The 26,103-nt window shown below is 47.4% G+C and overlaps 1 protein-coding gene across 5 annotated transcripts in view; it reads right to left on the minus strand.

Moving 5' to 3' along the window:
- The window catches only part of sema6bb (sema domain, transmembrane domain (TM), and cytoplasmic domain, (semaphorin) 6Bb), an 85,774-nt gene that overhangs the window by 35,406 nt on the left and 24,265 nt on the right, over nucleotides 1-26,103 (minus strand). For 2 of the 5 annotated variants that reach the window (XM_057039245.1, XM_057039248.1), the window contains exons 2-5: nucleotides 7,537-7,664; nucleotides 6,816-6,930; nucleotides 1,956-2,016; nucleotides 1,802-1,864 (exon numbers count right to left, since the gene is read on the minus strand). In XM_057039245.1, the coding sequence (XP_056895225.1) occupies nucleotides 1,802-1,864; nucleotides 1,956-2,016; nucleotides 6,816-6,930; nucleotides 7,537-7,636 (339 nt within the window). In that variant the 5' untranslated portion in view covers nucleotides 7,637-7,664. Of the gene's footprint in view, nucleotides 1-1,801; nucleotides 1,865-1,955; nucleotides 2,017-6,815; nucleotides 6,931-7,536; nucleotides 7,665-12,001; nucleotides 12,174-25,552; nucleotides 25,691-26,103 lie in introns of those variants that run through there. The other 3 variants (XM_057039246.1, XM_057039247.1, XM_057039249.1) reach the window with 3 other exon arrangements.

Raw genomic sequence — 26,103 nt, forward strand, 5'->3', positions numbered from 1 at the left:
GAATACTATACATGTCCTTTGTGGTCGGCCAAGCAGAAACATTTAATTACAAAACCAATTACGAGGCGGCTGATGTGTCACCACTGACACAACCAAACCCCCCTCGAGCAGAACAGGACATTTTCTGAAGGTAAAGAGCAGCAAAGGAGACAGAATAAAAAGATATGCGGAGGAATATTTAGCCGCGACTACTTCACTTACATATATTTTCACGCATTCGTTTCCAAATTGTGTAATTTACTGAGCCAAAATGCTAAAGCAGGGCGCTTATTTCCACAACCACTACTGAAATTCCTTAATAATTCTTATTTTTAGATATATATATATTTATTTTAAAAAACATATTTTCTGCACTCTATTTGATACAGTTGGGGGCACGTCAGCGGTCAGAGGCCTGTATGAGTTGTAACCCTGATGCGTTTGTAATTACCCCTCCATTCTTCCGGCCGTGGCCTGGCACTGCCTCCTGGGTGGCTTCTTATCTGCCTCATGTTGTCGTCTGACTCACGGCCTGACCAGCCAGCGCAGCCATTGGGGGGGGGGGGGGGGGGGGGGGGGCGGGAGACCTTTCATATCTCGGCGTGCCCCGCAGCTTTCCTTGGGTTCGGCCAACAGGGACCCGCAACCGTCCACCCCCCCACCCCATCATCACACACTCCCTTTCTCTCGTTTCAGCTCAGCTTTTGTCACCGTCCTCATATTCTCCCCGGTGTTTCTGTCTGCCGCTCTCTCACACAGATTTAATGTCAGGTGTTCTCTCACTGTGTTTAAATCATTTTTCTCTGCCCAGGGGGGACAGCGGCTCTCTCTCCCTCACACACACACACACAAGGAAGGACGGACGGAGGAACACAGGCTGTTTATGTGCGGCTGAGAGCCGCTAGGAATGTGTGCATTGAGGATATAGGAGGCAGTCAGGCGTGGGACGCTGGTGCAGTTCACCCCATCTCCACGATCACCTCGCTCTCCCGACGCCCACCTGCGTTTTCTGAGGGCACAAAGTGAATTCCTGATGCATGATGGCGGCACAAGTGGTGAACAGAATGGGAGTGGCTTGTTTCACATGATAGAAGTGTGTGTGCGTGCATGCGCGCGTGTGTGTAAATGGTTAAAATGAGCAGAAACAATGAGGTAATTGATGCACTCCAGGCTGTATCAGCATGGGGTGATCGTGACACGAGTGGCCCAATCACACAAAGCTCCACACAGACTGTGACACAATGATTGGGAAAAGATAGGAGGATGTGACTATATCTGTTAAAAAAACCGTGATCCTGTGATGGGGTATTCTCTGTCCTGATGGATGGGGCATTACCAGAGGTCTGTTCCTGCTGTTGCAAGGATGGAACTCATGCATTCATAGAGAGGAAACAGCCTCCGCGTATAAAGAGAGGCAGAAACGAGATAAAAATCAGATTTTGTCACAAATTAGGGAACGTTGTATCATGGAAAACTTATAATATCATGAATGGGCCCATTGACAAGATCATTAAAATCCGATCATCATCTGATTTCTGGACATTATTCAAGTGATCATGTAAACAACATAATGTGATCTGCTTCATCCGATACCGGGAGTTATCAGAGGGTGAGAAATCAGATTAACACGCCCAGATTTCTCCCCAGTACTGACAGTGTATCTGTTTTATTTTATTGTTTTACGCCAGCACATGTTAAAAAGAGATGAAGAGAAAAGAAAACAAACAGGAAGTATAAATACTGGACAGCAGCAGCGTGTAGCCTGTACTAGCTCAGCTCAGCTCTATTAGCTCCCACAGTAGCAGGAATATGGATCTCTCACCTCATGTTTGCCCTTCATCCTACAGATCCTGATATCGTTCTTGTTCGACTCCCATGTGCGTTTCTGTAAATCACACCCAGCAACACGTTTATTCTCCGTACAACAATCGTTTCTAAACAGTGCATCCCTCATGGCCGCCCAGCTTCGTGCTCACCTTGCTGTAGAACATCTCATCTCCCGCAACATTGTCCAACTCCACTCGGAAAAGGTCATCCCTGGAGAAGGAAAACAGAGAGCGATAGATTTAGAGTGGCCTTCTGCCAGCACAGGGTTTCCGGAGCTGCAGGTCGAGCCTGAAAATCAGGGCTGCCGCCAAAGAACAGACTTTATATTAAAGGTGAAAAACAAAGATGGGTCAGTAAAAGAGTGAAAATGATGGTTGTCTTTAACATTGCAGAACCCTAATCCAAGCATTTTCTCATATCAAGTATTTCACTGCGGTGTCAGTGGAAATGAGAAAGAGTACTTGTCGCCATTTTAAAGCTTAATCATTTTCATTGTACCTCATTAAACCTGCCTCGCTGCATTAAATACGCCGCCTGGTCATCAAATCAACTTATCCCAGTTACTTGAAAATAAGTCTATAATCACATTAAACGAGGCATTAATCGAGCTCCTACACACCACACCAAATCCCCAGAACTGCCCTTTCTCACCCCTGATCCACCAATATTTCTGGAGCCACCTGATGTGAAGCAGTTATTGATCGAGGCCTTGATTTCTGTGGCTTTGTCTGTGCACGGAACGAACAGGTCTGCCACATCTGTGTTACTGCAGCAGAATGGATCCAACTAAACCTCACTGGAATGCTTCTTTCTCTGTTTTGCTTCTGCAGGTGCTGGTTTTACATCCTTTTACATCAATAATCTTGCTTTTCTTCCATTTTGGAACGGACCCCCAGTGGCCACTGGTGGTATTACAACATTGTTTTGTATTGACGCAGCATACTATGGATGTTTCTTGTACTGTTGGATTCTACCCTCTTCATTCTAGAGACAAAACCTTTGCTGCCTGTATCCATAGATAAAGTCCAGTATCTCCATCACATCCTTCTGGCACCATCATGAGGTGAGACCTGGCTGCCGGGGTTGGATTATCTCACTTTGGCAGTCCTGGACAGCGGAACATCTGCCCCCTCTCGTCCCGATAACCGTATTTCTGCAGCACCTCGATGTTTTTGTCAGATTACATTTATGTACTCAACAGTCCCAGAAGGGAACAACGTGCTGAAGTCAAAAATCATCAAACGCTTGCCGGATGTGTTTGTGTTTAGGTCGGAGTTTGAGTGTTCTCCAAAGGCTGAAGAGGGTGAAGAGCACGGGGCGTAATCTCATCCAAGGTTGACTCAGCATTAACATAATGGAGCAGCACCGGGACGAGTGTTTGTCAGGCGGTTGTTCACGTTGCTGCTTCTCCTTCCCTCTCCTGGCCAGTGGTGGCTGAGCCAGAGCCTGTGGCGTGCATATTTCCACGTGTGCTGGTGGGATTCATTTTACACGAGAAGAAAAGGCCTCATTTGCGGAGTCGGGCCCAAGTGCCTGCATAGTAAAAAACTTCCATTTTCTCGCCTCTGTCTGCCCTCGTGCGCGTGTCTGAGTTGTTATTTTATAAGCTTCCTGGACCTTTTTTGACCCAGCTAATACAACACCAACAAAGAGTCAAGAGAAACCGTCAAAGATTTCCTGTATATCTGCAGTAACCAGACCCTGAACTGTCTCCCGTGGGCCCGCACAACAATGGCCAATTTAGAGGTCTAGACATCTTAATTCATCAAGTTTCTTCCATTTGTTTTAGTTCTCCTCCACACCACTTCGGCCAGTTCGAGGCGTGCGTTGCAGAACGGCCGCAGGATGAGGCTGGTGGTGGACTGCAGATGAAACGCTTCAGAGAACAGCCCGTCTTTGTCAGAGAGGAGGCATGTCCAGGGTTGATTGATTTTCCTGCTTACACACAAACACACACACTTGTCTCCCTTTGATAATTCTTATATTTAAAATGAGAAGAATTTCTAGCATTTGAAGACCTTTTGAAATGCTGTGAAACTGTAAGCGAGGCTCGGACCATTATACCTCTCTCCGGATCCCTCTGCTTCTTTTAAACTAACTGTTTCAAACTTGTGTTCTTACATAGACTAAAAACTTTTGGAAATTTGTGCTATATCTTTTCTGAGCCCCCAGGCTGCGGGAAAAACTCCAAATTCAGGCACTTCCTCCACTTAATTCACATGCTGAATATGAGCCAAAAGTAAAACGAGCCTGATGTGGCTGTGCTAATATCAATATTGGTGGTTTCACAGCTTATCTTGTGCTTTTTGCATGCGTGTTTGAGTTTTCTGATTCATTCTGAGGTTCATTTCTCTTCTGGTTGGACCAAAATAGCATGTTTGATGGTATCAAAGCTGTAAACTATGACAGTGAAGAGATAAATACTTTACAACTCTCTGTGATTTCTGCATTTTTTTAAATCCGTGTGTGCGTTCGAGCTTGTCTCCACACGCTCGTCTCAGCCTGGCAGCTCTTCCTCCGTTCACCTTCGCAATTTTTTGCCGCAGCTCAGCGTCTCCCTGTCCGTGAAGCATTTGTCCCGACACGGACTGTATCATGACCTCTGAGTTTGTTTCTGCTTGCTTGGATTAAAGCTTCAGGACACAACTGAGAGCGGAAATCCACAAGAGGCACAGATCATCTCGACAGCAACGGACCAGGACTTAACGCAGCGCAGTGCTTAACTCCACCTATCACCAGCCAACACACAGTTTACTCTCCTCTAACGAGGTTGGAAGGAGGACAGAGACACGGAGCTGCTCTCGACAGGTGCTCGCTGCAGACTTTTAGCGGCCCCCGCCGTCTGAGGAGCAGCTATGCTAATGGTGGCAGGATTTGGCAGAGGAGAGGAGGCGTCTTATCAGGGCCACGCGCTCTGTTGTGTGGGTTCTTTCCCCAGTCATACCTGGCACCACACAGGGATTATTTTTACACGACTCTTTTTAAACTCTGCCTCCCCTGACTGGGGCTCACACAAGCATTTGCACATGTATCATTCCTAGGCTGATATTTTCCTGCCAGAAAGCTACAAACACCATTAGCAGGAAATATATAAATATACTTCGAAACCGTCTTTTCTCTGAAACGCTCTGAAACTGGCAAGCGCTCGTATTTTTAGGTAGCAGTCCAGCGTTTCATTATCATCCGCTTGGCTGACACATTCGAAGTTTACATCCACTTTTTTTTTTAAACCAATTAAGCGCCGGTTTCTAGCTGATTGGGGTTCTGGTTACGCTGTAAAGCAGAGCGGGACACTTCAGACAGTAGCCGCCTGCTTTACGAGGCTGCGCGCACGTGTGCGTTTAAAGACTCTGCGTGCAGACAGAGCGGCTGGAAACAAGTTATCCTGCTTGATTTATTTCCTACGGTCCTCTGTAGCGAGGTTAGATCATCGGGATGCCTGCAACTGGGTCATTTCCTGGACCAGTGTGGCCTCACTTATTGGAAACCACTTCAGTCTTCTTTCATTGTGGTGCTCCATCCAATAATCGACACCATATGGGGGGGGGGGCGTGTCTCTATTTTTTCGCATGTTCCACGCTAAATTAAATTTTTCGACAACACGTGCAGTAAATCTCTGAGTCTGTGCTTTTTGTTAGCGCGGCTCCTGAATGGCTGGGGGGGGGCAGCGGATGCGTCTTTTTACGGTGTAAATCTGGTGCAGCTGAGCCGAGCGTCTTTGTCTGGACCCTGCTGACCACCTCGCAGCTCCTGTTCAGGATCAGTGCATTCAGCAGATTGTCCGACATGTGCTGGCACCATCACGCGCACACTCGCAGTGCCAAGCAGTGCTCATGAAAAGAGGATTTTGTAACATATTTTACGATTTCTGTAACATATTTTTTTTACGGTGGTGTAAATATGTCTTTAATTTGTGCTACTTCCTGCTTGCAAAGCACCAGGAGGTCTCATAGGTCACGATTCAACCCAAGCTCAAACATGACGTCATATTAAGTTTAAAAAAATGATTTCTTCTGTTGTTCTCCTGCCTCCTGAACACGAAGAAAAAACAGCCACAATTGTCAAAAGTGGCCTTGTTTGTGATTTCAGTCATCCAGAGAACAATTTCACAGACGGGGCTTTAAAAATAGTCCACAAAACGGGGGCACATGATTGACTGCTGTGGCAGTTTTCAAAGAAATGCAGAGAGCCGGTCTGTGAGCAGCATTATTGTATCTGTGTGTAGGTCTAAATAATCAAACTCCGAGAGCACCTCTCTATGGCAACGGCTGCACGTCTGTGTCGCTCCGACCACCGAACAGCAAAGCCTGAGGAAAAGAGGGGCTGCTGCTTTGTAACAGAGGCAGCTCGACCAGCAGATATCTATCTATCTATCTATCTATCTATCTATCTATCTATCTATCTATCTATCTATCTATCTATCTATCTATCCATCCATCCATCCATCCATCCATCCATCCATCCATCCATCCATCCATCCATCCGTCCATCCATCCATCCATCCGTCCACCCATCCATCCATCCATCCATGCACCCACCCATCCATCCATCCATCCATCCGTCCACCCATCCATCCATCCATCCATGCACCCACCCATCCATCCATCCATCCATCCATCCACCCACCCATCCAACCATGCACCGATCCATCCATCCACCCATGCACCCACCCATCCATCCATCCATCCACCCATCCATCCATGCACCGATCCATCCATCCATCCACCCATCCATCCATCCATCCATCCATCCACCCACCCATCCAACCATGCACCGATCCATCCATCCATCCATCCACCCACCACCCATCCATCCATCCATCCACCCATCCATCCATGCACCGATCCATCCATCCACCCATCCATCCATCCATCCACCCACCCATCCATCCACCCATGCATCCATCCATCCATGCACCTATCCATCCATGCACCCATCCATCCATCCATCCATCCATCCATGCATCCATCCATCCATCCATCCATGGAGCTTCATCTCTCCTGCTGTACCTGGCTCCGATGTAGAGCGTCCGATTGATCTGGAGGATCCTCTGGATGTGCAGAGGCTCTTGTCTCAGCCACGTCCGGTGGGGTCGGCCCAGAAACACCGGGTGTCTTCTCACCACTGACGGCAGAAGACAGAAAAGACATCAACAACATCCCTCCACCGCAGAGAGACGTGAAGAGAAATGATTTTTTGTCTTAATCGTTTCTGACAGTTCAGACATCGGCCAGTCACTGACGGTGATCCAGAGACAAAGGTTTTTATTTATATCCTCTAATTTTTCTTGCGTTTTCCCCTGAGCCTGAGAGCGATTCCTCCGTCTGCCTCTACAGTCTCGCACTCTTTCTGTGCATCTATAATTTAAATGTATTGATCTCCTGCAAGTAAAATCTGAGTTACACTGGCTCAGTGCAGTCTGACATTAGCGTCTGGAAATCAAATGATCAATATCACTGATCTGCCATCAGATTTTGCTCAAACCTGACAGCCAAGTTGATGCAGAGACTCAAAGTCTGACTGTGTGTGTGGGGGGGGTCACTTCTGCTTGACCCCGCACACCCTGACCGTGACACTTCGTGTGAGAGCTTTACTGACTGGCACAGCCCGCACTCTGAACCCCCCCAACATTATTCAACACCCCGCGCGCTGAGCCAGCGCCCACGCCTCACGCTGGATGACCCGGAGGAATGCAGGGGAGAGCGTGAGTGAAGGTCAGGAGGTCATCACCTTCAGTGGGGATGAAGTTGAGAGGCCCCGGCTCCTCTGGGAACGCCGAGATGGCGGTTCGGAGAAGCCAGACCAGCAGGAGGAAGGAGGGAGGGGTCATGGTCTTCACCGCAGCCCGACGATGGACTCTGTGGACATTTTTAAAGAGACAGGGACAGAAAGAGGTGAGTGTCTGCCAAAAGAAAGAAAGGCAGATGAGTGATTCACGCTGACAGGCACACACTGTCTTTCAATTAATCTGCAGCTAAATGACTGATTGTGCTTCCTGACTGGAGCTTTATCTCTGTATTCCTGCAGCCCCCCCCCCACACCCCCCGCCTGGAGTGAGGGATTAAACCGATGAGGTAAAAGTGCCGAGTCAGCTCAGAGCAGAGTGTGGCACAGCGAGACCACATCGAGGACGGCGTATGGACTCCTGATGAGAGTCTGCACGGGCGGAGTCAGGCAGGGAGGGCGGCCCCCCCTCGCCTGGTGGTGGCTGTTATCGCATCTGTGATGAGACGCGTTTCAGTTCTGCTGAAGCCTCAAACGCCGTCGTCCTATCCTTCCCAAAACTCCCACCTGGTTGTCATCTTAATTCCGTGCGCCATCCAGTCATTTGCTTTGTAAATCAAGTGGGGGGGGCTTTACATGGCCGCCGCTGCTGGAACGGATCGCTTCACGCACCATCTCTGATTTGAATTCTCCAGGTCGTATTTCCTTATGCAAACCTCCCCAGGATTTCACTGTAAACGCTCCATGGTCACGGATGTGTGCAAACTATGCAAAAACAAACACTTTGCCGGCTTCAATGGAAACAACTCTAACAAAAAGAACGCCCAGAAAGTTTTAATAATAATAACAACAGGCAAAACACTGTACAATTCTTCGCTCGGACCATGACTAACTGAACGCAGGCGGTAATTCTATACGATGAAAGCGGCTCGCCTCCGCAACCCTTTGTGCTCCGGCTCCTTTTTTCTGCTGCCGACACAAGCAGCTATTGTGGCAACCATCCTTTTAATGGAGCCCCAGACAGAACCTTATCAGGACGCGCGATCTTTGCGGGACATTTCTTGAATTCCCTGCCCTGAATCCGAATAAAAAGCGGGAGCCATGCTAATTACCCAACACCCACAAGCTAAATTGCAGGAGGTGAAGGGCAAAGAGTCACTGTGTGAAGAAAGGAGATCATAGGGGATGGAGTGAGAGAGAAATGGAGAGAGAGATAAGAGACACATTAGAGAGAGGAGATAAGAAGCCAGGAAGTCAGTCCAGCCAATGAGGTATTCTATTGTTTTGAGTATTAATAATGTATGAATAAATGTCAGGAGGCGTGCATTCGATTAGTATAATTAGACACCCTTGGCTGTACAATTTCATGCTACAGCAGAATAAATAGATACACGACACAAATATAACTGTGTTTGTGTGTGCGCGCATATGTGTGCAGTACAGAGCGCTAGTGTCACTGTAATTATGACAAATGGCCGTGGCCGATTCCATCGGGGGGAGCTGTGCTGCGCGGTACAGGCCGTGCCTCTCATATACCATTATGACTGAACAACACACGCTACAAGACCACATATACATTGTGCCATTTGGACAAGACGCTAATCCAAAGCATTCAAGCCCCAGGGTGCCATAGCGCCACTCGCTGAAAAGTGAAATGGCAGCAGATGTTAGCACAGTCAGGTGGCACATTACGGTCTCCAGTGTTTGAGGCAACATTCCGGCGCGTCTTATTAGCGAGATTTATTCCTTCCTTCGTTTTTTATTAATGATTTCAAAACACCAAAAGTTTTACTCCGTTTTCAAGGTAAGGTCAATCTTTGAAGATATGGGTGCATTTGCAGCAGCTGTGGGTTTGGAGGCCTGTCGGGATTGTTGCACCGTAGAGAAAATTCAACGTTGAGCTCCGTTCTTTTTACACGGGCTTGTTAATTTGTCTGTTTCCACTGGATCAATTTGACCATGGGCGTTTAGGCAGCTAATTTTCCAAACAAAGCCATTAAGATACCACAGCGCTGCAGACGAGGAGGAGCTGGGAGGCTGTTGAGAACGGAGCCGTGTCTCCCAAAATCGATGCTCCTTCACAGACATCTCAACTGTGGCCAGCGTGTAGAAGTCGAGGACAACAAATCACGGGCCGATAAATGATGTCTGCACGTCTCTGGTTGAGCTGTAATGAGGACTGATGCTGCTGTGGTGCAGAAGGAAGGAAGAAGAGACGGTAAAAGCGGTATGGAGAATCTCCCCAATCAGGCACAGAATGTTTGCTACTGTCTGCCAAAGTCTGAATTCTTTCCATCCACGTACTGTAGAACAGAAGAGAAGACAGGAAATGGAGGTTTCTAGTGGGTTTGGTTGTTGCTTATGGTGGCTGCTTTCATTTACTCTGATGGAGATGGAGGACTTAATCACGCTGATTAAGAAGTTTCCTGGGCCTGTATTCACAAAGATTATCAAAGTCCTCTCAGAACTCCTAACTCAGCCTAAAAATTCTTAGCAAGGAGCCTGAGCTTAAGAGTGAGCGACTCTGGGAGCAACTGAGGAGGTGAGGGTGACCTCGTTGCTAGGTGACGCGGTCTTCTAAGCGCTGTGATTGGTTGCATCAAAAACAAATGCGCTCCTGGTGACGACAGGACAGGGCAATTAACCACCACCGCACTTAGTCTGTATGAAGAAATGTGCAATCCTGAAAGCATTAGCATAAGCATAAGCACAACAGAGTTCCAGGAGGGAAATCCGATGCAAGAGAAGAGGAAAATAAGCACGTTGCCCAACGTTGCACAAGCAAAGAGTCTAAAAGCGCTGGTACGTGCTGTAATCCAGAGGGGGAGTGGAGGTCGCAGCACACAAACTGCCTCTCCCCAAACCTTCGTATTTATTGTATAGGAGGAAACATATGTGAATCACACTTTTATATGGACATCGCTACATATTAGATGTATGCTATATATTCATATAGATGCTTGAGTGTGTAATGTCTCTTCTTCTGCTCTGTCTGTTTCACCATCTTGTCTGTTTAAGACAATCTTGGGCTTATTTATAGTCCTCCTCCCTCCTCTTAAGTTTTCCACCTTAGGAGCTCTCTTAAGGACAAAGATGCTTTGTGAACAGCTTTTATCTGAACAAGAGAAAAGATTTTTCTCAGAATGATGTACCTGGGAGCTTCTTTTAGCTTTAGAATTAGCCCTCGCCTACAGTCCCTGGTCTTTATCCACGAGAGACAGAGGAAATTGCCACTCTGAGACAGCTTCAAGGTTTAGTTCCAGATGCTGTAAAGGTTCTTTTACGTAGATCTGCTTCAGCTTTAAGTTGGATAAAGGCCAGTGAGAGCGTGTGAAGGACAGAGGTGAAGGTCTTCCTGTTCCAAAGGTAGGATCAGTTATTCCTTTGGCACCTGACCTCCTGCAGAACTGTCCACGCTGATGTCAGGCCTGATAACAATATGGTGGTGGACCGCAGAAAGCAGCCAATCGGGGTTCGGCTGATTGACTTTGGCCTGGCATTTCCTTTTGGTGAACAGCCTTTTTTTCCCAAGCACCAGGGTACAGAGCTGCAGGAGTGCTGCCAGGCATTCACCTCCTCACTGAGGCTGAATATACGTACGCTGTCTCTGGGTGCACTGCAGCTTCTTTGAGGGGGAAGATGAATACGATGAGCCGAAAACCCAAGATTACGCATGTCCCAGATATCAGGAAAACACTAATAAATGGAACTGCGGTGTTATCAGAGGATATTTGATTATATTATCTAACATAGGGGCTGTCAGTTATCTGACAGCAGTATAACCAAAATAATGCAGCGCCCGGAGCTTCAAAATCTCCACACAGAGGAGGAATAAGTTCAACCACGCTCTATTTTTACTCCGATATTTTAGATGAAACTATATGAAATTGAGTGTTTGGAGTGTTCTGCTGGAGGCCTTACATCAGATTAACGTTGCTGTGACAGAGAATGACGACTGAAACATTAGCAGGTATTGTTGAAGCATAAAACTCAGTGAAAAGCCCCGGCCGAACTCCCCTGAGTTCTATCACTCATGTAATGTGAAAGGCTTGTAAACAGAACCGAGGTCTCGCTCCCCACTCTACATTTCCCCTCAACTGGAGAGAGATCTAGATCAATTTGTTGTTTCCTGGTCCAAAAAAGATGTTTAAATAAACGTTATTTCTCTTAATCTGATAGCTCCACAATTCACTGAAGTGTCTCCGCTGAACTTATATCCTCTCTTCATATCTTTACACAAGTGATCATTTGTCCATCTGTTTATCTGTGATTTAAATGCTGCTATAATGCTTTTTTAAAGATAATAGTACAATGTTGCCCTATTAAATCCAGCCCACAGTTCTCAGTAGGACTCTCAGATGAGACGCTAGAATGTAAACAGCATTGCGATGGGTAAAAGTGTTCTAATGGCCTTTATTACGGCGCAGTGGAGAGACATAAATCAACACAGGCCTTTGGATTGTCTGCTTACTGCTGTGTCCAGTTTCCCCTTGCTCTGATTTTCTTGCTTTGCTCTGAAGGTCAACAGGAAGTGGCGAGCCTGCGCAGGCACATGGGAGCGTACGCGGAGAAGGCGATGAAGTTTATGTTTCTGTTGTCTTTGTGTCGACCTAAGGACACCCCGCAGATTACCCTGGCTGCCCCACTTCCTGCAGTGAGAGACGAGAGCTTCGCTGAGTGTTGGCGATATATGGCCGCTGATAGCCAGAATCTCGGTACATCAGCATTAACTCGCACGCCGTGCACGTCCAAAGCACGAGAGGAAATAAGGACGTAGGAAATGTCTGGGAGCGGGGATTTGAAGCAGAGATGGATATGAATAGAGAGGCTGTTTTAAACAACACTGCCGTATGCAGACATGACAAGACGGGACAAAGAAACTGTCAAAAAAGAATGGGGGGGGGTAAAGAGAGTTTCAGGTGAAGGAAATACAGGCGAGGCGTTCAGAAGAGGAGGAGAAGCCAGAAATGTGTGAAATGAGGCAGATGAAGTGAAAGAAAGTGGAATGTATGAGAGCTGGTGCGACTGAAAGCAGGATGTACGATGGCACCGAGCAGGAGAAACCCCACAAGGCCAAAAGAAATGATGGCGATGACACTCCCGGGTCACTACTTGAACCGCAGTCTGCACATCATAGTGCACGCAGCAAATGTGTTCTCATTTAAGACGCACTTTCGTGAAACCAGATTTTCACTCCTGCTTGGCTTCTAGTGATTAGATTTTCTAATTCAGTTTTTCTATAAAGCCATGTCGCCTTGATCCAGAGCTAAGAACTCTCTGACCTGCTTATGATCCAGTATGATTCATACCTCATGTTTGGCACCGGCCCCTCGGGTTTCCCCGGGGGAGGGGTTATGGTCTCCGCTGCTGAGATATTTCTACTGATTACATTTAATGCGCTTCAATATGAACAATGTGCAAAGAACAGACTAAGAGCATTTGTTCCTCTTGTATCTGATTAGTGCTCATTGTTTGAACTGCGTCTTTGTTGTTGCGCGCTAACGTACCTTCCCTGCAGTGACATATTATATAAGCTTAGCCGAGTCTTTTGCACAGATGGACAGCTACGCCAGCACATTTGCAAGAAACTCAACACACATGCAGACAAGAAAGCAGCTCAGAGTCACGTCACACTTTAGTTTGCTTCATTCACTTAAGTCCAACCGCATCTTCTGGGCCTTCGTCTCTCTCTGGGTTAATGGGGAAATGATGCTGGAATTTGCTCCTCAGGACCTGAATGTAGTCGTGCCTGGGTCCAGGACAACCATGGGCCTGTTTACTAGGTAGTTACATTGCCATGATTTGCCAGAGCCTGGCCGGCATTGTACATATTTAAAAGGAGAGAGAGAGAGAGGGAGGGAGGGAGGGAGAGAGAGAGAGAGAGAGAGAGAGAGCAAAAAGGCTGACAAGGGCAAAAAAGGAAGAGAAGAGAGGGAGTGGACAGTAAATGAAAAATGAAGAGTGACCTTTGAGCACCGAAACCCCTTTCCCATGTGCTGAACAACATCACGGAGAAGTGTCCGTGGAAATATGTGCAGCATAGGCAGATAGACGAAATATTTCAACAGTCCTCTGTCTGAATCCGACCTCCAGAGCTCGTTCTGGCCCCCGTCCCTCTAACAGTGACGCCATGTTCCGTCAATTAGCGTGGGATTGTCTTTTAACAGTTATAGATGTCTAATTTAGGAGGATTTAAAGGCTGGTGGTTGAAAGATGTGTCTGACTCATCCGGTCTTTAGTGCATGCGCCTGCATTAACGGGTTAAACGTAGCGGGAATCAAAGAGCAACATACTTTTGAAGGCTTATTGTCACGGAACAGATCTTTATGGATCTTTGGAGTTGCAGTTCTGTCAGTGTTAACCTTCCTAATCTATGGAATTATAGCTGCTGAGACAAATGCAACATAGATGGAATACAACAAAGATTTAGCCACCGCGTCACATACGTGCATCAGCCTTCGAGTGCATCCGAGTTTTCATTTAGCGGGGACCCAAGGGCCAAAAATGCAGGAAAGCACGAAACGGAGCTGGGGTGGATCCCCCAAACGACCATTAGGATGTCAGAGCCATGTTTGAAGCAGCCCCCTCCTCACAACACAGGAGCGCATCAGCTAAACATGCAGTTTTCATTTATTTGAAAGAGGTGCTGTAAGCTGCATGACATGGGGCCCCTATATATGTTTAAGGGGAAAGACTCTTCTCAAGAAGCAACTCAAGTTTTTACCTCATGTGAATTTTGCTAATTTAATCTTCTGAGCGTCACTAGTCAGGGTCGAACGTCATGTCAGAGATGAATCCAACCTTTGGCCTCCTACCAGTTTACAACCATCATTAGCGGGTCAGGGATCAGGGGGCCGAGGCCATAAATCACACTCCAGCCATCCACGTCGGACAGAGCCGGCACCACAGCGGCAGAAATAAAAAAAGAAAACACACTCCAGGACTGACGGGAAGCTAAAAGCAACTCCCATCCATCACTGGCTGGAGGCGCCATAAAGCTGGTAAAGCAAAACACAAAAGGCGATAATCTCCAGCACGGTTATAAATAATACGCAGACCTCACTAATGGCAATAAAAAGCTCTAGCAGCATGACAGAAACCCTCTTGACGTAATTATTCTGCTAAAATTCCCCAAAGGACTTGGATTACCCTGCATAAATACTCCGGAGTAACTCAATAGGTCAGGATTTTTCAATTTGACGACAGTTTGTCCTTTTTGGCCGTGAATCGGGTGGGGCTGGATTTATTGCAAAAGCAACAATTGGCCGGCGGCAGAGGCAGCAGGTCAGGTGGGGGCCAAAGCAGAGAAGATCGCAGAAGAGCGAAGAAAAACATGAGAAGCAGAACTTCACAACGCTGAAGTTTTACTTTAGTTCTGACGTTCGCTTAATGTAAGAAAACAGGGTGGACTCGAAGCATATATGACTGCTGTTTCCTATTAAAACCTCACGGTTACTGCTGTTGCCAGGCAACAAGGGAACAATAAAAGATATAGGTTCATTTGTGAGCTTTGATTCTGTTGGGCAGCAGATTTGGATCAGCTGTTCCCATCCTGCTGTCATTACTTTCACTTACGCTAAGCTAAACACCTGCTAGCCTCAATACCACGATGCATTCTCAAACCCTTTGCTTTCAACTTCAAATGATACCAGCTCTAGTTCTAGTTCTGCCTTGGAGCGAAATAAAAATGCTGCCATAAACGCATCTCGGAGCGACTGAGGAACACACCTTCAAGGTCGGCTTTCGCCACAGAACAAAGCCTTTGGCTGTGTTAATATGTGAAGAGGCAGCAGGAAGTACTCCGAGTGGTTCGAGCACAGCGGGCTTCGGCAAGATGGAGAAATATTTCAGACTTCTTTTGTGCAAACGCCAAAAAAATCCTTCCAAACAAAAGGCCAAGGCAATGGCGTTGCTAGATAGAGTGAATGATCTATTACCCTGCTTCATCCAGATGGGTTTTATGCTTTAAAATATTCACAGGTAAAAATAACCTTGAGAGATTCTGCGCCTGCATCATTACTGATCTTTTAAAGGAATTCCAAATCCCCCATGAGCCACAGGGACGGCCAGCATCTTCTCCCAGCAGAGGTCTGGAGAGGCCGGGCTAACGCTACATGCATCTGGACATGTTTCCTTCATCTCCCCTCAAACTCTTTTTCCCCATCCTGCTCTATCTCTTCCCAGGACAAACCGGCCACCTGCTCATCCAATTTAGCCCCCTCCACTGGGCCCCTCTGGTATCAATTTCCATACGGCTTCACTCGCAGCAGAAACCCTGGATCCCCTCGCTTTATCTCTCCCACTTGCTTTGAATGCCACATCTCCTGGGCGCGCGGACACACACGCACACGCCCGTGCACTCACAAACGTGCACGCTCATGCGCACTGCCATTTCATTGCAGGCATAACTCCCAGTCCTGGCTGTGCGCAAGTTTGATCCCCCTCCCTGTGTCTGAGAGGCATGTTAATCAGAGGAAGGAGGCTGCCAGCTCGGCTGTGCACGTCTGGATCGCGGCTGCTCCGGCGTCTTCTCTCTCCGTCCTCCTGCTTCTACCTGCATCCGTTCTCTCCAATCCGTCTTTGCTCTTGTCAGGCCCCTTTCCCCTGTCAGTTGATGCTTTCATCGCTCACGCATCTCACCTCCTCCTGGTGTTCTCTCTCTCTTATCGCATCGCAGCAAATCATGTCTTCTTTAACCCCCCCCTCAGCAAACGCGCCCCACTCCATCCGCCTCTTCTGGTTTAGCCTGATGGGATTTAAGCCACTATAAAACTGGAGGGTTATCCAGAGAGGCTCTGAGAGGGTCTCGCACTTTTACACACCAGTTTGATGTCTCACCCCCCCACCCCCCCACCCCCCCACACCTCCTCTATGAGTCTCCAGGATCTGCCCCTGCCTGTGTTACAGTGGATTCGGTTCTGGTGATCGGATCAGAGTCCAGACTTTCAAAGACGTGAGAAAGAGAAGATGGAAAAAGCAAAGACGTGTGTGTTTGTTCACACTGTTCCTTTTAAAATGCTGCCCAAAAAAAGCAGCAAAAGGACTTCACGACCCAACAGGAAAACATTAAAGTCCACCAACAATGAGAGATGCCCTTGATTGTTCTGTCCTGGCGTACGTGGCGAATCAACGACATTTGAAGCGGCACATCAGAGCGCCGCCTATTTTGGGGGGTGCCTGTGCGTTCACAGGGATGGTTGCTAATGCTCGGCTCTAAGTCATGAAGACGGGGGAGCGCAGGGGGGAGGTCTTCTCAGTGTCGATGGCAATAACAATGGTGAGACAAATGAGGTAACAGAGCGAGGGGGGCAGAAAGGGGGGAGGGACCAGGAGAGATATGGGACGTGAAGTGTGCTGAATGCATTCATTACAAGGAGAAGATGTGCTCGTTCTATAGCTCAATCACAGGATGACCTTTTTAGCTTTATTAAACAAAAGCAAAGGGCCAGGAGAGACAAATTAATAGAGATGTTGTTTCCTTGACCTGAATGGACTCAGGCAGATGGACAAAGAGGATGTGTTATGGTTAACAGCTCCTTTTCTTTACTTTCTCTCAGAAGGCTCTGGAGCTCAGCCCCCATCCATCACGTCACGCTCAAAAATGAAGGCATTCACTTGACACTCTGCAGAGGGAGCTTCTCAATAGCGTTTTCTCTGCTCTGTCACCCGGAAACATCCATTCAGTTTTACATAACGGGGGGGGGGCTCGCGCTAAAGAACCCTCCAAAGGTCGGAGTCGTGCGCTTGTACAATGTCAATCATTATGCCGGCGTCTCGTGGAGTGGGTCAAATCAATAGAAACCATCTTGCTGTGGAAGTCAGCGGGCTCTGCTTGTCAGTTTGACTCAATCAACCCAGTTATTAACGGCATTAAACAGTTTGTGCGCAGCTAACGAATATCCTGTATATGACAGACACGAGAAACACTGAAGAACATTGGACAACACTGATTGTGATACCTGGGGGGGCATGAAGCTTAAAACCAACACGCAGCTCCATCACGCTCACGCCCATCTCCCCACTGAAGCACTAGCAAGGCTCTTTGTGGTCATTCCACTCAGGCAAATTGGTAGCTACAGACTGCTCTCAGTATAACGGGGTAAGTGGCTCGCTCATCGGGCTGTGTCTGGACTTTTGAGCAACAGGGTATAATGCTGCAGAGGCTAACGGGCGGGAGGCTGACCCCCTGCTGTGGCTGTTGACACAGGCTGCAATTTAAGAAAATAAAAAGCTTTCTCCCCTGCAACTTTTTTTATTTCCCTGTGTGCTCCTCCTGCTTTAGTTTCCTCACATTCAGAGGCCTTTCACTTCCTTTCAACCTGATAAAAGAAAGGATGCCGTAACATTATGTCGTCCAATTCTGAAAATAAATGAGAGAAAGCACACAGTTGGGTTTTTTTAATTGAATATTTATACTGTCCTTGAATGTATTCTCAGGCTCTTTCATTAGAAAATTTAATTTAGAAACATTGTCAGTCACTAAAGAAGGCTCCAGCACTCCTGGTGAATGTGAAATGGGGGGAAAAGGCAAATTGAACCCAGATGAATGGGTAATTCTCATCATTTCAGAAACAATTCAGATCCCCGGACGGCTCCTCCCCTGATCCTCTTTGTCTGCTGTGTTCTGTGCAGCTTCTTATTTCCTTTAAACTCTACATAAAACTGCATCTTGGTCAACTTTTGCTGCAGCTCCCTTCATTCTCACCGGGCGACTCGCAGCAGCCCCGAGAAAACGTCAATACGATGCGTTCACTGTGCGTAGGTGGACGCGCAGGAAAGTAACAAACATCCTAAAAACATGTTGTGGCCCGAGGCAGCACGCGTTACGAGCAACGCTGACCCTTTTTATAGCGTCTGCCTGCATCCGCCATCAACCTACCGGGTACGATCATTCACAAACAAGCAGGTAACGATCATCACCATTGTTGCAGTTTGACAGCCACCAGGTCAGAGGACAAAAGGCGTCCTAATGTGGCTTTTACCTGTGTGACCACTTGATAAAACTGCCTGAGCAGCATTATTATTGTTAATAATGAAGAATTGGAGTTAGCGTTGAATTACCAGTAGATCTGTGCTGTTCCTCCTCTGCACTCTTCTGCTGTGACTCATGTGCAGCAAATAGAAAAACCACCGAAACTGAAACAAACAGCTCGGATCCAGTCAAATCTGACACTCCTGCTCGTGATTGATTGAAATGAAAGCAAGTCTGCACGCTGGAACATTGTTGGCGTGGTGAAAAGAGTTGGTGCAGATGAACATTAAAAAAACCAGAATGTGTTCTTTGTTCGTCCACATGGCAATTAGGAGTGAAGCAAAGCTCCGAGGATTGATTCTGCAACAACAACCTGCCTGTTTATTGACGGCTCTCTGGGCTTTCGCTGCTGCACAGATGCCCCGAGGCCGTTTCACTTGGCTCCAGTTTTAACCGTCCGTCTCTCTGTCCGTCTTTGTCTCCCATGTCCGCCGCGCTTCGTGACCGTGCCTCGCTAATTCCCTGCTTGGATTTTGGATCAACAAAGAATTCCTTCCTCAGAGCGCAGCGGATGTTTGTTTCTAAAAACAATACCGACCGTCGAACCGGAACATTAGATTCATTTGATACAATATTTCAATATATTTGCCATCTCCTGCTCTGATACAAACAATAAAAATGGGCTGTTTATGCCTTGGCTTAAGAGAAATAAACTGGACTTCTGTTAGATTTCAACGACGTTTCACCTCCGTTCCAAGAGCCTGTTGGATTCCTTCGAAAAACTAACAGAAATCCAGATTCTCTCCCAACTGGATGACTGTGAACATTCACCGACGCTGTTTATGTCACACGTTTGAAACGGCCGCACCATAAATGAAAAATGGAGGCAATTCTGTGGATGAAATAAGCCCCCTTAACAGCTAGGCATGTAAGAATTGAGCTGTTTCTTACAGAATGAGGACACACGGAGTTCTCTGTTTTTGTGAGTACTTTTAGTACCCATCAGCCCTCTCTGCTGTGTCACATCTCTGTTGTTGAATTCATTAGCAAGCTACGCTGCCATTATACATCGCTCTGCTATAATGTCAATACTACTTATGAAGCTGCGGCAGCTGTCACCAGCAGAGGAGACGTATCGCACCGTACCGTGCTGAACTAAACTGTCTCACAGTGGGGACAACGCTTCACTTTTTCAGATGGCTGCGCCCGACTGTCGTTGTCGGCTCATAACAGGTTTGCATGTTCTTACAGTATTTGTGTGGGTTTCCTCCAGGTCCTTCAGTCCCCAAACATGCACATTACGTTGATTGGAGACCCTAAATTACTCAGGTGTGAGTGTGTGGGGTGAACGTGTGTCCTGTGATGGCCTGGTGACCTGGTGGCTGCTGGGATAGCCTCCAGCTGCCCCCATTAGCCTGATTAAGAATACATGGTGGTAAACAGAAGATGAGTGAAGGTAAAGCGTTCTTAGACATTAGACAACTTTGAGCTTCAGAACCTTCATTTTTTCAGAATGCTGATAATTTTTTTTTGAAAACCAAGTGAAACAGTTTTAAAGTTAGTGCAGTGAGACCATGTCAGCCTCCACTGGGTTCATACTGATGAAGACACGCCGCCTCCCTGTGTGACAAAGGCTTGAGCCTGGCTTCCACATACATCCTCCTATTGCAGGAACCATATCTGGGGGAGGAAAAAGGCCCACCTGAAGGCCAGCTGTCGAGCATGAGAACCATTATTGGAGAGAGATAACCAGTGTTTATCTAGAGGTGATCGTGTGTAAGAAAGGCAGAAAAACAAGGAAGCAGAGAGATAGTTAACTGTCAGGACAAAGGGGGCGTAAATGAATTTCAGTCTGATGACACAACAAGATAAAACTGAGAATAGTGGGGGACAAATGGAAAGATAGCAGAGAGGCTGCCTGTGGAAATGCTGCGCTCTCTTTCTGAGACAGTTTAGCTCATGACAAGATAAAGGCAGCCATCACGACCTGAGGCTCCATTTTAACTCATCCTGAGTAGTGACTGAATAACAGTCGCCACTCGCATCCTTTACCCCCCCCACCCCCCACCCCACCCCACCCCCCCAACATCCTTTATTGTGGCAACCAGCACTCCAAAAGTAGTGTGGCAGGTCAGAGCTCCCGAATTAGCCTGGCAGCTTTATGAGGCCTTAATGGCTCTTTTGTGTTTTCTCCCTTAAACCTTAGACATTCCGAGCACCAAAACAGAGACCAGACACTTGTTTTAACTCTACATACAAAACAGACAGGGCCTCTCTCCTTCCTGTCTTGTTCTTCCTCGATGAGTGCTGCTACCCACTTACAGGGAGCGATCCTATCTCAGAATCAGAGGGTATGTTAATGCCTCTTTACCTCCAGTATACAATACTCTCCACTGGAGAGAAGCAGCTAAACTCTGAATTACCCCTGATGTTCCTTTCACTGGCGCACGAGCGTCCGTGTGAATGGCTGATCTTCCCATCATCGCAGGAATGTGTGAATATTCTGAATAGGGAAATGATGGCGTGTGTTTTGAGCACAGGCCATTGCAGCCCTAAAATTGGAAATTCTTGCCAGAAATCAGAAGTGATCGAAACAATATTTCTCCTCATCTCACATTCTGTTCTCAACAGTTGGTCCCCTCAGGATATGTTTACCTGAGCCTACACTTCCCACACAACAGATGAGCATATAAATTAAAACTTATGCGGAACGCAGCCTTTTTGGAACGTAAAATAAACATCGGTCAGAGAATTTTAGATTTGTAAGCTGGTAAAAACACCACTGAAGTTGCTAAAAGCCTGGAGGGCAGAGCTTCTGGGTGGGGATGGGGTGGGGGGGTTAAAGGCACAAGGATGCACATGGTAACTCATGCAACGCAACAAATTGTTTGCTTTTAACTTGTGGTAGTCTGAACTTCAGTGCTACCAAATGTGGGGAGCTGACCGGATGTCAGGGTGCACTTCGAGGTAAAAGGAAAGGAGTCATCCAGAAGCACCCGATGCTGTTAATGTTGGTCAAAGAAAAGAAAAAAACCTCTGAGGAGACCGAGCGTGCAGCTCAGAAACAGCTCTGAATCAATCCAAAGAAGATGCAAGTGGCAGGTTGTAAGCATTAGCATGTGGAATTGATAATGGCATTAACAGCATCTGCCTAATCAGAAACAAAGAGTGTGGAGACAGAGCACGGAGCCAAGGGTCAATATAATTATGCGATTCCGGAGGCCCGTCTTTGTGTTCTCATCGCTTTATTTACAACATGTTTGAAGGCCGTCAGCTGGTCCGTGTTGCTGTTATTGTCTAGCACACTTCCAGGCTTTGAAAAGGATGTAAAATGCTTAGGTTTATACAATAGTTGCTAAATCGAAACCCAATTTATTATTGACAATACTGACTAGGTTTCCCAGAACATGCAAGGTCATCTTTTATCCAGTGGAGCTTGGTGAATGTTACAGTCCTCCACACCTGCAGGTGGTGCTTGTCCTTAACCTGATTTATGCATACAGCCAAGGATGGCGACCTCAGCGACGTGGTGGACCCGGGCGTGGATGAAATGAGGACACGAGCGTGAAAACAACAACAGCAGCATCAGCGAAGGCAGAAGGCCTCTTACCGTGGCGGGAGGCTGATAGCGAGGCTGCGAGAGGTGGAACACGTGAGAAGACCTGTGGGGGCCCCATATGTTCCCTGACTAAGAGGCCGTATGAGCGTGTGATGGTGTCTTTGTGAATACAGAATGTCCAAAACAACAGGTGTCACGTTAGCAATGAGGGATCCTACGGCGCTGCTAAATCTGCACCAGTCCCCTACGGGTCCGGCTCTGGGTTATCTTAATGAAAATGACTCACTTAAAAGCACTTGTAGACCTTTAAATCTTCAGCGACATCTGGTCCTCCTGGACCGGCGGGGTGGAGGACATGCTGAACGACTGACCACAGCGAGAGGCGGGCCGGGAAGGTGAGAAAAGACGAGGCGCGACAAGCGAGAGGAGGAAAAAACGTCGGGAGGGAGAAAGGAGAGAGAACAAAAGATTCGGGAGTCGGCGTGGAAGGGAAAAGGGGGCGGGGGAAGAAAAGGAGGGCGAGAACAGACGGCAGGATTTTTATCATTTTATTTTTGGTGGGGGGTTGTTGTTTTGCACTCCAGTGTACTGGAGAGCGTCCAAGCGTCGGCCTGTGTGGGCAGAGTAACCACTGATTCAGACAGATCTTGAGACTTCGCCACCGCGGAACGTTCAGACACCGACGCTCACACCGCTGACTCATCCCGCCGCTTCCCACAAAGCCATCCGGTCACACGGACCTTGTTCCCCATCAGCCGGACCCAAACCCTGCCCCCGCCTCAGCCTAACAGGTTCCAAATGATCGGCGTATTTCCTCTTTATCTTTAATCAAAAGGAGAAACTCTGTTGTTTAATTGATGAGTCTCTGCGAGGGGCCCACTCACTGGCTCCCACAGAACCCGCTCTCATTCATAATTAATATACTACTGCTAATTACCCCAGCGCTGATCCACAACCACGCACGCCCTAAATACGAAGGGAGAGGTGGCGGCGGCGGGCGGGCGGGCAGGGTGGGGGGTGTGGAAGAAAAGGAGAGAGTGTTGGAAAAGAGGGGGCTAAGGGGATGTGGGACGCACAAAAGAGGACGATAAACAGATTTTTTTTTGGGGGGGGGGGGGCGGGTGAGACCCGTCACCTGTGGCAACCATCCACCCCATCCCCATTTCATCTTGTTTCTTATCTTCATCACATCGCACACTTGCTCTGCCCCCCTTTTCATCTTCTTATTAAAGTGCTCCAACTTTTATGGGCTCTGGGAAAACAGGGGATGGGGGGGGGGCTGCAAAGGCAGGCCAATGACAGCGACAGGAATCGCAGCTGCTCTGAGAGAGGAAGAAGATCAGAAGACGTGCGTTCATCTATACGGGTCAGATTTGTTCTCCATTTTATTTTCACGGAGCGAGGAAAGATGAGCTGAGAGAGACGGAGCGGCCGTCTCTAACCCGGGACCATCTGCCTGTGGATTAAGCTGTCTGGTTGCTTACCACACAGACTAATGCCAGTTGATAAATGGGCGGCGAGGATGTGGCGGCGGAGAGGCCGCGGGCAAGGAAAGGAGGGATGGAACGTTGCACACATCTGTAGCATCTGTAAAGAGGTGCGAGGAGACGAGGGAGCCCTCCTCGTGCGTGCATGCGTGCGAGGCAGCGTTTACATAAAGAAATCTGTAGCAGGTTTTAAATCTTGATTAGCTGTAGGGCCTATAAATCAATAATGTCAACAGAAACGAGCGCTGAACAGGACTCCACAGGCACGGGCTGAATAAACCACGGAGCACGCTCTATTAATTGGTCTCTTGTGTTTGTTGCATCAACACATGTATCTATTTATCTCATTTAAGGCAATTTTTAGAGTGTACTTAGGCTACCCACAAACAAATTAAAGGATTTACTTCTTTTCCTTTTGCCTTGAAACCTTTTGGTTTTTTAAAGCAAACCTGAACTCCAGGCTCACGTCACCCAGACAGATGCAAAGACTACACACAGGAAGTACTAATGGAACTATCTTTTCGCCTATTTTATATAAAGTCGAGGCCATTTTAATGGTTTTAATTGTCTCCGAGGGTTTGATTATTAGCTTCTGCCTCCCAAGGCCTCCACGTTTCACTTCAGTGACCACAGATTTAAATAAAAACCTGGCATCGTCATCTTGGCCCCGTTCCACCTCTTTTAGTGCCTCCAGTGGGCTTGACCTCTATAACTCATATCCTTCTCCTACACCTTCACGTCCGTCCTTCTCCCCGCCTGGCATCGTTTGCGCGGCCCCGCGGCCACTTATCCGCACTCTCCGCTCAAGTGGCGGTGACCTTGTCCATCCGAACTAAAATCAAAGAGTTAAAAAAACCCGAACACCTCGCAGCACCCACCTAAACAGAGCGTCGGTCCCTCTCAAATTACACTCTTGATGGTTCCAAAGGTATTCTAGGTCACACTGGGACAAGGGGTGAAGCGTCCAGCTGACAATTTACAACCCAACTAAAGGTCGTCTGCAAAACTTGTGCTCTCACATTTTCGCTCAGCAACAGCAAACACAACGTGAACTGGTTTAATCGAATCTATTTCAAATCAATTCCCAGTCGGGCGGCGAAGCCCGAGGAACGCGGCTACATACATCAAAGAGGGAAAATGATTTGTCTTTCTCTTTTGCGCTCTTTCTCTTTGCAATCTGCAGCCAGCAGGCAGGGCTGGATAAAGAGGCATCTCCTTTGGTGCGCTTCTTTCCCTACGGACGCATTTGCAGTTTGGCAACAAAACAAAAATGGTAAAAAAAAAAAGAAAGAAAGAAATGAAAACAGTGAGTCCATCTCATTTTATAAACCTCACAATGCTCTTCTCCTCTGAAAACAAAGCACCCAGAGCTGGAGTTTACCCTCTCCTTCCGCTGCGAGCGATGTTTGCAACTGGATCGGGTGCTATTATTCACTCAAGTCTGAGCCGAGACCGACCAAATATCAGAGGGGATTCTCCCGCCTTGGATTACTACGGTTTCAGGGGTGGGGGGGCGGTTGATGCTTTGAACCTAACCTGTAACTTGACACTCCCATTCATGTTACTTTAGCCTTTAATGCATTAATTTCACTTTAAGCACAGTACAATGAGGATGTGTCACCGTGTCTGTCTGCATCATGTCTGCAACATCTTCTCACTTCTGCTGAAACTGATCAGATGCTGCCTTTTAGCTCCACACAACAGAAAAGAGTGCTAACTCCCCAGGCCCCCCAGCATCGGGGTCTTCCACCCACTAATAAGGTAGATATATATAACATGTCATGAAGTGAGGATTATAGTTACATAGCAATTACATAGCAAAAATGATTTAAGTATTTCTGGTTTAAATTGCAGGCTGGAGCCATAAGACATTAAACGCTCTAATTAAAATCCTTGTCAAATGAGAGAACAATCGCTGGAAAATCCCCCTGCTGAGGAAGGTGGTGTAGTTCATCTTAGCTTAGTTTAGCACAGAGATTAGAATCAGGGTTGAAAGTCACTCACCAACCTTTAAAGCTGGCGGGTTTTCTCTTGTTTGATCCAGATAAACACAGAATAACTTGACACGCTGGTGCGCTGACGGGTCGGAGCTGCAAGGTTTCAGGGCCCAGTTCAGCGACCTCATCAAGTTCACCTCGCAACCTGGGTGGGGGGGGCGAAATTCATATTTTTGTTTTCATGCGGCATTAAGGAAAGATTATTTAGAGCTTTGGAGATGCTGCGTGGGGTGATGGCTTTTCACAGCTAACTCCTAAAATATACTTTCAAGAATTACAAATTAGGTAAAACCAGCAATTTATCACTGCACGGCGAGAACCTCAGATAGCTAAAGAAAGGCAATTTCATAGGCTTAGAGTGGTGACACAGCAAATTTTCCCAGAGAGCCAACCAAGGCTGAACAGTTCCTCCCTTTTTCCCTCTCCCTCGGGGGGGGGGATCTTCTCAGACAGACAGGCAAGGGCATACAGAAATGACGGCCTCTGCCAGGATTCATGACAGCCAATATTTGTTTTGTGCTGCGAGACAAGCTGTGCAGGTCAGACAACACGGCCAGG

Source organism: Takifugu flavidus, chromosome 7 (assembly GCF_003711565.1).
Source record: "Takifugu flavidus isolate HTHZ2018 chromosome 7, ASM371156v2, whole genome shotgun sequence".
Taxonomy (NCBI): Eukaryota; Metazoa; Chordata; class Actinopteri; order Tetraodontiformes; family Tetraodontidae; genus Takifugu; species Takifugu flavidus.